At 39.9% G+C, this 15650-nt stretch overlaps 1 protein-coding gene across 1 annotated transcript in view; it reads right to left on the bottom strand.

Annotated features, from left to right (window-relative positions):
- Positions 1-15650, bottom strand: part of LOC139754189 (ionotropic receptor 93a-like) — an 85048-nt gene that overhangs the window by 16913 nt on the left and 52485 nt on the right. Inside the window, exon 8 of the mRNA XM_071671400.1 lies at positions 10266-10452. Coding sequence (XP_071527501.1) covers positions 10266-10452 — 187 coding nt within the window. The remainder of the gene's footprint in view (positions 1-10265; positions 10453-15650) is intronic.

The raw sequence follows: 15650 nt of genomic DNA, 5'->3' as shown, positions 1-15650 counted from the left end.
TATATATATATATATATATATATATATATATATATATAAATATATATATATATATATATATATATATATATATATATATAAAAAGAAAAAAAAAAAAAAATATATATATATATATATATATATATATATATATATATATATTTTTCATACTATTTGCCATTTCCCGCGTTAGCGTGGTAGCGTTAAGAACAGAGAACTGGGCCTTAGAGGGAATATCCTCACCTGACCCCCTTCTCTGTTGCTTCTTTTGGAAAATTAAAAAAAAACAAGAAAGGGGAGGATTTCCAGCCACCCGCTCCCTCCCCTTTTAGTCGCCTTCTACGACACGCAGGGAATACGTGGGAAGTATTCTTTCTCCCCTATCCCCAGGGATAATATATATATATATATATATATATATATATATATATATATATATATATATATATATATATATATATATATATTATTTTTTTTTTTTGCTTTGTCGCTGTCTCCCACGTTTGCGAGGTAACGCAAGGAAACAGACGAAAGAAATGGCCCCACCCCCCCCCCCATACACATGTATATACATAGGTCCACACACGCAAATATACATACCTACACAGCTTTCCATGGTTTACCCCAGACGCTTCACATGCCTTGATTCAATCCACTAACAGCACGTCAACCCCGGTATACCACATCGCTCCAATTCACTCTATTCCTTGCCCTCCTTTCACCCTCCTGCATGTTCAGGCCCCGATCACACAAAATCTTTTTCACTCCATCTTTCCACCTCCAATTTGGTCTCCCTCTTCTCCTCGTTCCATCCACCTCCGACACATATATCCTCTTGGTCAATCTTTCCTCACTCATTCTCTCCATGTGCCCGAACCATTTCAAAACACCCTATTCTGCTCTCTCAACCACGCTCTTTTTATTTCCACACATCTCTCTTACCCTTACGTTACTTACTCGATCAAACCACCTCACACCACACATTGTCCTCAAACATCTCATTTCCAGCACATCCATCCTCCTGCGCACAACTCTATCCATAGCCCACGCCTCGCAACAATACAACATTGTTGGAACCACTATTCCTTCAAACATACCCATTTTTGCTTTCCGAGATAATGTTCTCGACTTCCACACATTCTTCAAGGCTCCCAGAATTTTCGCCCCCTCCCCTACCCTATGATCCACTTCCGCTTCCATGGTTCCATCCGCTGCCAGATACACTCCCAGATATCTAAAACACTTCACTTCCTCCAGTTTTTCTCCATTCAAACTCACATCCCAATTGACTTGACCCTCAACACTACTGTACCTAATAACCTTGCTCTTATTCATATTTACTCTTAACTTTCTTCTTTCACACACTTTACCAAACTCAGTCACCAGCTTCTGCAGTTTCTCACATGAATCAGCCACCAGCGCTGTATCATCAGCGAACAACAACTGACTCACTTCCCAAGCTCTCTCATCCCCAACAGACTTCATACTTGCCCCTCTTTCCAAAACTCTTGCATTCACCTCCCTAACCACCCCATCCATAAACAAATTAAACAACCATGGAGACATCACACACCCCTGTCGCAAACCTACATTCACTGAGAACCAATCACTTTCCTCTCTTCCTACACGTACACATGCCTTACATCCTCGATAAAAACTTTTCACTGCTTCTAACAACTTGCCTCCCACACCATATATTCTAAATACCTTCCACAGAGCATCTCCATCAGCTCTATCATATGCCTTCTCCAGATCCATAAATGCTACATACAAATACATTTGCTTTTCTAAGTATTTCTCACATACATTCTTCAAAGCAAACACCTGATCCACACATCCTCTACCACTTCTGAAACATATATATATGTATATATATATATATATATATATATATATATATATATATATATATATATATATATATATATATATATATATATATATATGTGTGTATATATATATATGTATATATATATATATATATATATATATATATATATATATATATATATATATATATATATATATATATATATATATATACATATATATATATATATGTATACTGAACCAGGGCATGTGAAACGTCTGGGGTAAACCATGGAAAGTTCTGTGGGTCCTGGATATGGAAAGGGAGCTGTGGTTTCGGTGCATATTCACATGACACCTAGAGACTGAGTGTGAACAAATGGGGTCTTTGTTGTCTTTTTCTAGCACTACCTCGCACACATGAGGGGGGAGGGGGTTGTTATTCCATGTGTGGCGAGGTGGCGAGGGGAATGAATAAAGGCAGACAGTATGATTTATGTACATGAGTATATATGTATATGTCTGTGTGTATATATATGTATACATTGAGATGTATAGGTATGTATACTTGCGTGTGTGGACGTGCATGTATATACGTGTGTATGTGGGTGGGTTGGGCCATTTTTTCGTCTGTTTCCTTGCGCTACCTCGCTAACGCAGGAGACAGCGACAAAGCAAAAATAATAATAATATATATATATATATATATATATATATATATATATATATATATATATATATATATATATATATATATATATATATTTTATTTTTTTTATTATACTTTGTCGCTGTCTCCCGCGTTTGCGAGGTAGCGCAAGAAAACAGACGAAAGAAATGGCCCAACCCCCCACCATACACATGTATATACATACGTCCACACACGCAAATATACATACCTACACAGCTTTCCATGGTTTACCCCAGATGCTTCACATGCCTTGATTCAATCCACTGACAGCACGTCAACCCCGGTATACCACATCGATCCAATTCACTCTATTCTTTGCCCGCCTTTCACCCTCCTGCCTATTCAGGCCCCGATCACTCAAAATCTTTTTCACTCCATCTTTCAACCTCCAATTTGGTCTCCCACTTCTCCACGTTCCCTCCACCTCCGACACATATATCCTCTTGGTCAATCTTTCCTCACTCATTCTCTCCATGTGCCCAAACCATTTCAAAACACCCTCTTCTGCTCTCTCAACCACACTCTTTTTATTTCCACACATCTCTCTTACCCTTACGTTACTTACTCGATCAAACCACCTCACACCACACATTGTCCTCAAACATCTCATTTCCAGCACATCCACCCTTATGAGCACAACTCTATCCATAGCCCACGCCTCGCAACCATACAACATTGTTGGAACCACTATTCCTTCAAACATACCCATTTTTGCTTTCCGAGATAATGTTCTCGACTTCCACACATTCTTCAAGGCTCCCAGGATTTTCGCCCCTCCTCAAACCTATGATTCACTTCCGCTTCCATGGTTCCATCCGCTTCCAGATCCACTCCCACATATCTAAAACACTTTACTTCCTCCAGTTTTTCTCCATTCAAACTTACCTCTCAATTGACTTGACCCTCAATCCTACTGTACCTAATAACCTTGCTCTTATTCACATTTACTCTTAACTTTCTTCCTTCACACACTTTACCAAATTCAGTCATCAGCTTCTACAGTTTCTCACATGAATCAGCCACCAGCGCTGTATCATCAGCGAACAATTGACTCACTTCCCAAGCTCTCTCATCCACAACAGACTTCATACTTGCCCCTCTTTCCAAAACTCTTGTATTCATCTCCCTAACAACCCCATCCATAAACAAATTAAACAATCATGGAGACATCACACACCCCTGCCGCAAACCTATATTCACTGAGAACCAATCACTTTCTTCTCTTCCTACACGTACACATGCCTTACATCCTCGATAAAAACTTTTCACTGCTTCTAACAACTTGCCTCCCACACCATATCTTCTTAATACCTTCCACAGAGCATCTCTATCAACTCTATCATATGCCTTCTCCAGATCCATAAATGCTACATACTAATCCATTTGCTTTTCTAAGTATTTCTCACATACCTTCTTCAAAGCAAACACCTGATCCACACATACTCTACCACTTCTGAAACCACACTGCTCTTCCCCAATCTGATGCTCTGTACATGCCTTCACCCTCTCAATCAATACCCTCCCATATAATTTACCAGGAATACTCAACAAACTTATACCTCTGTAATTTGAGCACTCACTCTTATCCCCTTTGCCTTTGTACAATGGCACTATGCACGCATTCCGCCAATCCTCAGGCACCTCACCATGAGTCATACATACATTAAATAACCTTACCAACCAGTCAACAATACAGTCATCCCCTTTTTTAATAAATTCCACTGCAATACCATCCAAACCTGCTGCCTTGCCGGCTTTCACCTTCCGCAAAGCTTTTACTACCTCTTCTCTGTTTACCAAATCATTTTCCCTAACCCTCTCACTTTGCACACCACCTCGACCAAGACACCCTATATCTGCCACTCTATCATCAAACACTTTCAACAAACCTTCAAAATACTCACTCCATCTCCTTCTCACATCACCACTACTTGTTATCACCTCCCCATTTGCTCTCTTGTCTTACGCACTTTATTTATCTCCTTCCAGAACATCTTTTTATTCTCCCTAAAATCGTGTGTGGATGTAACCAAGATGTGAAAAAAGGAGAGATAGGTAGTATGATTGAGGAAAGGAACCTGGATGTTTTGGCTCTGAGTGAAACGAAGCTAAAGGGTAGAGTGGTTTGGGAATGTCTTGGGAGTAAAGTCAGGGGTTAGTGAGAGGACAAGAGCAAGGGAAGGAGTAGCACTACTCCTGAAACAGGAGTGGTGGGAGTATGTGATAGAATGTAAGAAAATAAATTCTCGATTAATATGGGTAAAACTGAAAGTTGATGGAGAGAGATGGGTGATTATTGGTGCATATGCACCTGGGCATGAGAAGAAAGATCATGAGAGGCAAGTGTTTTGGGAGCAGCTGAATGAGTGTGTTAGTGGTTTTGATGCAAAAGACCGGGTTATAGCGATGGGTGATTTGAATTCAAAGGTGAGTAATGTGGCAGTTGAGGGAATAATTGGTATACATGGGGTGTTCAGTGTTGTAAATGGAAATGGTGAAGAGCTTGTAGATTTATGTGCTGAAAAAGGACTGGTGATTGGGAATACCTGGTTTAAAAAGCGTGATATACATAAGTATACGTATGTAAGTAGGAGAGATGGCCAGAGAGCGTTATTGGATTGCGTGTTAATTGACAGGCGCGCGAAAGAGAGACTTTTGGATGTAAATGTGCTGAGAGGTGCAACTGGAGGGATGTCTGATCATTATCTTGTGGAGGCTAACGTGAAGATTTGTATGGGTTTTCAGAAAAGAAGAGTGAATGTTGGGGTGAAGAGGGTGATGAGAGTAAGTGAGCTTGGGAAGGAGACTTGTGTGAGGAAGTACCAGGAGAGACTGAGCACAGAATGGAAAAAGGTGAGAACAATGGAAGTAAGGGGAGTGGGGGAGGAATGGGATGTATTTAGGGAATCAGTGATGGATTGCGCAAAAGATGCTTGTGGCATGAGAAGCGTGGGAGGTGGGTTGATTAGAAAGGGTTGTGAGATGTGGGATGAGGAAGTAAAATCATTAGTGAAAGAGAAGAGAGAGGCATTTGGACGATTTTTGCAGGGAAAAAATGCAATTGAGTGGGAGATGTATAAAAGAAAGAGACAGGAGGTCAAGAGAAAGGTGCAAGAGGTGAAAAAGAGGGCAAATGAGAGTTGGGGTGAGAGAGTATCATACATATATATATATATATATATATATATATATATATATATATATATATATATATATATATATATATATATATATATATATATATTTATATAATGAAGTCCACTGAACTCTAGGTCTTATTGGAAATTTTAGTTTATGTGTTTTGATAAGTTCATACATACATGGCGATGAAGGGGACAATGATGACAAACTTTTAATGAAAGCGCCATTTCCTTTCAGCAAGTTCAGGTCTTTATCAAAATGAGAGTTAACAGCTTCTAGAGGATTCTTACAGAGTTCAAAGTATGTTGTATCATCACTTAAGAGATCATTCGTTTTACATAAAAAATCCCTTTTGTTCATAATCACAACTGTGTGCGCTTATCTGCTTTAATAACATGTACATCATTGTATGTTCGTTGAATTATCAATAGCTCTCATAGACGTTTTAGGACAAGTAGAATCCGCTGGTTTTGACAAACTGGCGTACACTAAACCTTTACAGATGTTGATCTCATCATTAGATAATTTACTGTACTTTTCTAAATTACAAAAAAGTTGGCTTCCTTGAAAGAGAACACAAATGTAGATCCGTAGACTAGGGCGAATCACTGTTTTCGATGAGATGGTCTAACTTACAATTCATTTTCCTTTTAAGTTTATTTCGTTTATTTCTTAATCTACAGTAACAGTAGTCCAATATGAAGTTCTTCCATTGTGTCGGTATAGCCATCTGAAAGTCACGTTTCTTCTCTCTAAAAATGCAAAAGGCCTCCTCCATTTCAATTTTTTTTAGTTCAGTGTGTTTTTTCAAAATGCTATTCTGAAAATCATCAAATGCTCGACTAGACAGTTGCAACAATTGCTGAAGTAGGATAGATCTTGGCATCGCTTGTTCATCGGGGCTTCTCTTCAGGACTCCAAATCGTAACTTCAGTTGATGAGCCTTGATTAACGATTTGGAGAAAGCAGTAACGAAGGGAGAAAGTCAAGGAGAGCTTGTAGAAAAGTGGTAGAAAAGCCGTGTGGAATCATTGTTGGAAAATATCATAATTGCCTGTTTAATCGTGTTGAAAATTGACTGGAGTAATGCCATATCAGTTTTTAACTCTCTCGTGTACCACGAGAAATATCATTGAATCTTCTATCATCAAATACACATATGATTGTTACACTGACATTAGTGAAGGTCTATACAAACTGGATAGCTTTATTGTTGATAAGATTCATATTCAGTTCCTTTTCTTGTCCACATAATATATTTTATGATAACCATATTGCCAGACTTTGAACGCACCCGACCTCCATTCAGGCAGTCACTTGTTTACCAAATGGAGTCCTAGTTACGCCTCTTCTTTATATATCAACTGACTGCTATATTTCCGTCTTGTATCTGCCGTGATGAATTGACGATTACACGAAAGTGCACTTGGAACTTATTGTGTTTCATTTCCCTGTGGATAAGAAAGGAATCTAGTTGAACACGTGCTCAATTGTGATCTTTTGCAACGGGGGTGTCTGATGTCTCCATGGTTGTTTAATTTGTTTATGGATGGGGTTGTTAGGGAGGTGAATGCAAGAGTTTTGGAAAGAGGGGAAAGTATGCAGTCTGTTGTGGATGAGAGAGCTTGGGAAATGAGTCAGTTGTTGTTCGCTGATGATACAGCGCTGGTGGCTGATTCATGTGAGAAACTGCAGAAGCTGGTGATTGAGTTTGGTAAAGTGTGTGAAATAAGAAAGATGAGAGTAAATGTCAATAAGAGTAAGATTATTAGGTACAGTAGGGTTGAGGGTCAAGTCAATTGGGAGGTAAGTTTGAATGGAGAAAAACTGGAGGAAGTGAAGTGTTTTAGATATCTGGGAGTGGATTTGGCAGCGGATGGAACCATGGAATCGGAAGTGAATCATAGGGTGGGGAAGGGGGCAAAAGTTCTGGGAGCCTTGAAGAATGTTTGGAAGTCGAGAACATTATCTCGGAAAGCAAAAATGGGTATGTTTGAAGGAATAGTGGTTCCAACAATGTTGTATGGTTGCGAGGCGTGAGCTATGGATAGAGTTGTGCGCAGGAGAGTGGATGTGCTGGAAATGAGATGTTTGAGGACAATATGTGGTGTGAAGTGGTTTGATCGAGTAAGTAATAATAGGGTAAGAGAGATGTGTGGAAATAAAAATAGTTTGGTTGAGAGAGCAGAAGAGGGTGTTTTGAAATGGTTTGGTCACTTGGAGAGAATGAGTGAGGAAAGATTGACCAAGAGGATATATGTGTCGGAGGTGGAGGGAACGAGGAGAAGTGGGAGACCAAATTGGAGGTGGAAAGATGGATTGAAAAAGATTATGAGTGATCGGGGCCTGAACATGCAGGAGGGTGAAATTCGGGCAAGGAATAGAGTGAATTGGAACGGTATTGTATACCGGGGTCGACATGCTGTCAATGGATTGAACCAGGGCATGTGAAGCGTCTGGGGTAAACCATGTAAAGTTGTGTGGGGCCTGGATGTGGAAAGGGAGCTGTGGTTTCGGTGCATTATTACATGACAGCTAGAGACTGAGTGTGAACGATTGGGGCCTTTGGTGTCTTTTACTTGCGCTACCTCGCACACATGAGGGGGGAGGGGGTTGTTATTCCATGTGTGGCGAGGTGGCGATGGGAACAAATAAAGGCAGATAGTATGAATTACGTACATATGTATATATGCATATGTCTGTGTGTGTATATTTATGTGTACATTGAGATGTATAGGATGTATATTTGCGTGTGTGGACGTCTATGTATATACATGTGTATGTGGGCGGGTTGGGCCATTCTTTCGTCTGTTTCCTTGCGCTATCTCGCTAACGCGGGAGACAGCGACAAAGCAAAATAAGTGAAATAAATAAATATATATATATATATATATATATATATATATATATATATATATATATATATACACATGAAGTCGAAGTCAACTATTCCCAGTGCCTCAAATGAATAACAACCAGTGAACGATATCTTTGGCTCAAAAAAGCGCACATTTTCAGCGCGAACAACCGGGGTCCTGCATGGAAGCAGCAAACCAATATAGCTGTCACGCAAGAAAACATTAAGCTTATTCTTGTTTTCAATTACTTATAATTGATAAACTATACCTGAAAAAACAGTAAAATGATGAGTATTATTTGATTATAAATACGGATGGGCAAAATGTAGCTAAAAATACTCGGAAATTTGTCGTGAGTGTGAAATTAGTGTAAAAAAAAAAAAAAAACACCCTGTTACACTTACGTCTAATGCTTGTAAAATCAGTGAGGATTTAATATTGATAGGTTACCCAACGTAAGCTAGTAAGCCTTAATTCGTATCTGCGTTATAACAGCAGATTTGCACGCTAAGTATGTCATCAAAGCTTATTCTTTTTCATGTCGAGTGGGAGAAATTGCGATACACCAGTTCTCAGGTTTGGGATATGAATAAGGAAAGAATACAAGGGTATGTATTTTGAATGAACACTGTCAGCAGGTTTTCTCAGGGACAGAAAGATCTTATATCTCTTGAAGTCAGTTAAATTTTAGGTGGCTACTTTCTACCGAAAAAGCAAAGGGATTTTAAGAGACAATTCTACCTAAAATCCAAACAGACATGTAAGTCAGGTAAGGGTAAATAAGAGAGCAATAGGTGGTCCTGATTACTTAAGAATAAATCCTTTATACTTGAACTGATAGTGAGAGTCTTTCACGAAAGAATTTTAGGGAATATTTCTTTGCAGCTCATTGCTTCATCACAGAACCAGTCGAATTGATAAACACGTGCGTAGACTGGAATTGATGTTTTCCAGTTCAATAATTGTAGATGATGCACTTTGACCTACGTGCGTTCTTTAGAGATATTCTAGGCAAAACACCTTTGTTTTTCATGTTAAAGCTGTGTATGTGTGTCCTGTTACCAGTGTAAAAAAAACGCTGGAAACATTTGACCTTCTAATACAGAATCCTGTGGACAGTGAGGCACATGTTTCTTTTTGATATGGTGACAATCATGTTTTGTAAATTTTTTGTATATGGTGCTTAAGAAAGTTATTTTCCTGCGATGAAAGTTAGTATATTCATTTAGAGAATGAAGGGAAGCATGCGAATGTGTGGATGTGATATGATAAAAGATGAACAATGAAGATGTTTCATCTTTCATGATGTCTAAGAAAATGTTATGTTCGCACAACTTTCACCAGACTTCATCATCTCAGACCTCACCCACCCTCGTCAAACTGTAGATCTAAACAAACCACCGAACAACGTGTCTAATCTGATTTGTATTCCTGGTGTACCATCAAAACCAGCCAGAGCACCTATCAAGTCCTCGCCCTTCCCTCATAGAGAAGAGGCTTACAACTTTTCTTTTCCCCTCATATAAAGACTAGTTACTCTGGAAAATTTCCAGTTATGCTTTATCAAAATGACTTCGTTAGTTATTTCTCCCCTTAGTGAATTTCCATACATTGCACCTTCATTTCTAGTTAGGATAATTTGCTTTGTGAAGGCTTTAGTGAAGCAGGAAGACACAGAGAGAGGGCACTATGAGAACTAGAACTCTTGGTAAGCATCGAAAGATCATTGCATCTTTGCACCACTGCAGGGTACCAGCCTGGGCCTACGCCTCCAGGTGCTGACCTACCTCAACAGCGGCAATGATATACCGGTCCAGCTGCTGTTTGTAAGGGGCATCGTGAGGGATGGGCCAGCCGGAGGGTCCAGGGAAGATCGACTCTCGGCCCACATACAGACTCGTGCTGCCGTCTGGTGTTGTGAAGTTCTCTGCAACCTTCTGCTGCAGGAACCGTCTTCCTCCCATGTGAGCTTGTCTAGGTCAAAGAAGTATGCAGGAAAAGGACAGATATATCATTAACTTCCGACTTAAGACCATGAATTTTCGCAACCAAACAGAAACTCATTTAAAACAAAAGCAAATCAATATATCATCCATGGCAAGCGTTTTGTATATATATATATATATATATATATATATATATATATATATATATATATATATATATATATATATATATATATATATATATATATAAACCATGGAAAGCTGTGTAGGTATGTATATTTGCGTGTGTGGACGTATGTATATACATGTGTATGGGGGGGGGGGTTGGGCCATTTCTTTCGTCTGTTTCCTTGCGCTACCTCGCAAACGCGGGAGACAGCGACAAAGTATAAAAGAAAAAAAGAAATATATATATATATATATATATATATATATATATATATATATATATATATATATATTTTCTTTTTGTCGCTGTTTCCCGTGTTTGCGAGGTAGCGAAAGGAAACAGACGGAAGAAATGGCCCAACCCACCCCCATACACATGTATATACATACACGTCCACACACGCAAATATACATACCTAAACAGCTTTCCATGGTTTACCCCAGACGCTTCACATGCCCTGATTCAATCCACTCACAGCATGTCAACCCCGGTATACCACATCGATCCAATTCACTCTATTCCTTGCCCTCCTTTTACCCTCCTGCATGTTCAGGCCCCGATCACACAAAGTCTTTTTCACTCCATCTTTCCACCTCCAATTTGGTCTCCCACTTCTCCTCGTTCCCTCCACCTCCGACACATATATCCTCTTGGTCAATCTTTCCTCACTCATTCTCTCCATGTGCCCAAACCATTTCAAAACACCCTCTTCTGCTCTCTCAACCACGCTCTTTTTATTTCCACACATCTCTCTTACCCTTATATTACTTACTCGATCAAACCACCTCACACCACACATTGTCCTCAAACATCTCATTTCCAGCACATCCACCCTCCTGCGCACAACTTTATCCATAGCCCACGACTCGCACCCATACAACATTGTTGGAACCACTATTCCTTCAAACATACCCATTTTTGCTTTCCGAGATAATGTTCTCGACTTCCACACATTCTTCAAGGCTCCCAGGATTTTCGCCCCCTCCCCCACCCTATGATCCACTTCCGCTTACATGGTTCCATCCGATACCAGATCCTCTGCCAGATATCTAAAACACTTTACTTCCTCCAGTTTTTCTCCATTCAAACTTACCTCCTAATTGACTTGACCCTCAACCCTACTGTACCTAATAACCTTGTTCTTATTCACATTTACTCTTAACTTTCTTCTTTCACAACACTTTACCAAACTCAGTCATCAGCTTCTGCAGTTTCTCACATGAATCAGCCACCAGTGTTGTATCATCAGCGAACAACAGCTGACTCACTTCCCAAGCTCTCTCATCCACAACAGACTTCATACTTGCCCCTCTTTCCAAAACTCTTGCATTCACCTCCCTAACAACCCCATCCATAAACAAATTAAACAACCATGGAGACATCACACACCCCTGCCGCAAACCTACATTCACTGAGAACCAATCACTTTCCTCTCTTCCTACACGTACACATGCCTTACATCCTCGATAAAAACTTTTCACTGCTTCTAACAACTTGCCTCCAACACCATACATTCTTAATACCTTCCACAGACCATCTCTATCAACTCTATCATATGCCTTCTCCAGATCCATAAATGCTACATACAAATCCATTTGCTTTTCTAAGTATTACTCGCATACATTCTTCAAACAAACACCTGATCCACACATCCTCTACCACTTCTGAAACCACACTGCTCTTCCCCAATCTGATGCTCTGTACATGAATTCACCCTCTCAATCAATACCCTCCCATATAATTTACCAGGAATACTCAACAAACTTATTCCTCTGTAATTTGAGCACTCACTCTTATCCCCTTTGCCTTTATACAATGGCACAATGCACGCATTCCGCCAATCCTCAGGCACCTCACCATATATATATATATATATATATATATATATATATATATATATATATATATATATATATATATATATATATATATATATATATATATATATATATATATATATATATATATATACATATATATATATATATATATATGTATATATATATATATATATAGCGGATAGGGGATTAAGAATACTTCCCACGCATTCCTCATGTAACGTAGAAGGCGACTAAAGGGGACGGGAACGGGGGGCCAGAAACCCTCCCCTCCTTGTATTTTAACTTTCTAAAAGGGGAAACAGAAGAAGTCACGCGATGGGTGCTCATCCTCCTCGAAGGCTCAGATTGGGGTGTCTAAATGTGTGTGGATGTAACCAAGATGAGAAAAAAGGAGACATAGGTAGTATGTTTGAGGAAAGGAACCTGGATGTTTTGGCTCTGAGTTAAACGAAGCTAAAGGGTAAAGGGGAAGAGTGGTTTGAGAATGTCTTGGGAGTAAAGTCAGGGGTTAGTGAGAGGACAAGAGCAAGAGGAGTAGAACTACTCATGAATCAGGGGTTCTGGGAGTATGTGACAGAGTGTAAGAAAGTAAATTCTAGATTGATATGGGTAAAAATGAAAGTTGATGGAGAGAGATGGGTGATTATTGGTGCATATGCACCTGGGCATGAGAAGAAACATCATGAGAGGCAAGTGTTTTGGAAGCAGCTGAATGAGTCTGTTAGTGGTTTTCATGCACAAGACCGGGTTATAGTGATGGGTGATTTGAATGCAAAGGTGAGTGATGTGGCAGTTGAGGGAATAATTGGTATACATGGAGTGTTCAGTGTTGCAAATGGAAATGGTGAAGAGCTTGTAGATTTATGTGCTAAAAAAGGATTGGTGATTGGGAATACCTGGTTTAAAAAGCGAGATATACATAAGTATACGTATGTAAGTAGGAGAGATGGCCAGAGAGCGTTATTGGATTACGTGTTAATTGATAGACACACGAAAGAGAGACTTTTGGATGTTAATGTGCTGAGAGGTGCAACTGGAGGGAGGTCTGATCATTATCTTGTGGAAACAAAGGTGAAGATTTGTGGGGGTTTTCAGAAAAGAAGAGAGAATGTTGGGGTGAAGAAAGTGGTGAGAGTAAGTGAGCTTGGGAAGGAGACTTGTGTGAGGAAGTACCAGGAGAGACTGAGTACAGAAGGGAAAAAGGTGAGAACAAAAAACGTATGGGGAGTGGGGGAGGAATGGGGTGTATTTAGGGAAGCAGTGATGGCTTGCGCAAAAGATGCTTGTGGCATGAAAAGCGTGGGAGGTGGGTTGATTAGAAAAGGTAGTGAGTGCTGGAATGAAGAAGTAAGATTATTGGTGAAAGGGAAGAGAAAGACATTTGAACGATTTTTGCAGGGAAAAAATGCAAATGAGTGGGAGACGTATAAAAGAAAGAGACAGGAGGTCAAGAGAAAGGTGCAAGAGGTGAAAAAGAGGGCAGATAAGAGTTGGGGTGAGAGAGTATCATTAAATTTCAGGGAGAATAAAAAGATGTTTTGGAAGGAGGTAAATAAAGTGCGTAAGACAAGGGAGGAAATGGGAACTTCAGTGAAGGGGGCTAATGGGGAGGTGATAACAAGTAGTGGTGATGTGAAAAGGAGATGGAGTGAGTATTTTGAATGTTTGTTGAATGTGTTTGATGATAGAGTGGCAGATGTGGGGTGTCTTGGTCGAGGTGGTGTGCAAAGTGAGAGGGTTAGGGAAAATGATTTGGTAAATAGAGAAGAGGTAGTAAAAGCTTTACGGAAGATGAAAGCCGGCAAAGCAGCAGGTTTGGATGGGATTCCAGTGGAATTTATTAAAAAAGGGGGTGACTGTATTGTTGACTGGTTGGTAAGGTTATTTAATGTATGTATGATTCATGGTGAGGTGCCTGAGGATTGGCAGAATGCTTGCATAGTACTATTGTACAAAGGCAAAGGGGATAAGAGTGAGTGCTGAAATTACAGAGGTAAAAGTTTGTTGAGTATTCCTGGTAAATTATATGGGAGGGTATTGGTTGAGAGGGTGAAGGCATGTACAGAGCATCAGATTGGGGAAGAGCAGAGTGGTTTCAGAAGTGGTAGAGTATGTGTGGATCAGGTGTTTGCTTTGAAGAATGTATGCGAGAAATACTTAGAAAAACAAATGGATTTCTATGTAGCATTTATGGATCTGGAGAAGGCATATGATACAGTTGATAGAGATGCTCTGTGGAAGGTATTAAGAATATATGGTGTGGGAGGCAAGTTGTTAGAAGCAGTGAAAAGTTTTATCGAGGATGTAAGGCATGTGTACATGTAGGAAGAGAGGAAAGTGATTGGTTCTCAGTGAATGTAGGTTTGCGGCAGGGGTGTGTGATGTCTCCATGGTTGTTTAATTTGTTCATGGATGGGGTTCTTAGGGAGGTGAATGCAAAACTTTTGGAAAGAGGGGCACGTATGCAGTCTGTTGTGGATGAGAGAGCTTGGGAAGTGAGTCAGTTGTTGTTCGCTGATGATACTGCGCTGGTGGCTGATTAATGTAAGAAACTGCAGAAGCTGGTGACTGAGTTTGGTAAAGTGTGTGAAAGAAGAAAGTTAAGAGTAAATGTGAATAAGAGCAAGGTTATTAGGTACAGTAGGGTTGAGGGTCAAGTCAATTGGGAGGTAAGTTTGAATGGAGAAAACCTGGAGGAAGTAAAGTATTTTAGATATCTGGGAGTGGATCTGGCAGCGGATGGAACCATGGAAGCGGAAGTGAATCATAGGGTGGGGGAGGGGGCGAAAATTCTGGGAGCCTTGAAGAATGTTTGGAAGTCGAGAACATTATCTCGAAAAGCAAAAATGGGTATGTTTGAAGGAATAGTGGTTCTAACAATGTTGTATGGTTACGAGGCGTGGGCTGTCGATAGAGTTGTACGCAGGAGGGTGGATGTGCTGGAAATGAGATGTTTGAGGACAATATGTGGTGTGAGGTGGTTTGATCGAGTAAGTAATGTAAGGGTGAGAGAGATGTGTGGAAATAAAAAGTGTGTGGTTGAGAGAGCAGAAGAGGGTGTTTTGAAATGGTTTGGTCACATGGAGAGAATGAGTGGGGAAAGATTGACCAAGAGGATATATGTGTCGGAGGTGGAGCGAACGAGGAGAAGTGGGTGACCAAATTTTAGTTGGAAAGATGGAATGAAAAAGATTTTGAGTGATCCGGGCATGAACA

This window comes from Panulirus ornatus, chromosome 16 (assembly GCF_036320965.1).
Source record: "Panulirus ornatus isolate Po-2019 chromosome 16, ASM3632096v1, whole genome shotgun sequence".
NCBI classification, from domain to species: Eukaryota; Metazoa; Arthropoda; class Malacostraca; order Decapoda; family Palinuridae; genus Panulirus; species Panulirus ornatus.
The sequence above is the reverse complement of the archived record's forward strand: the minus strand, read 5'-3'. Positions and strand labels throughout refer to the sequence as shown.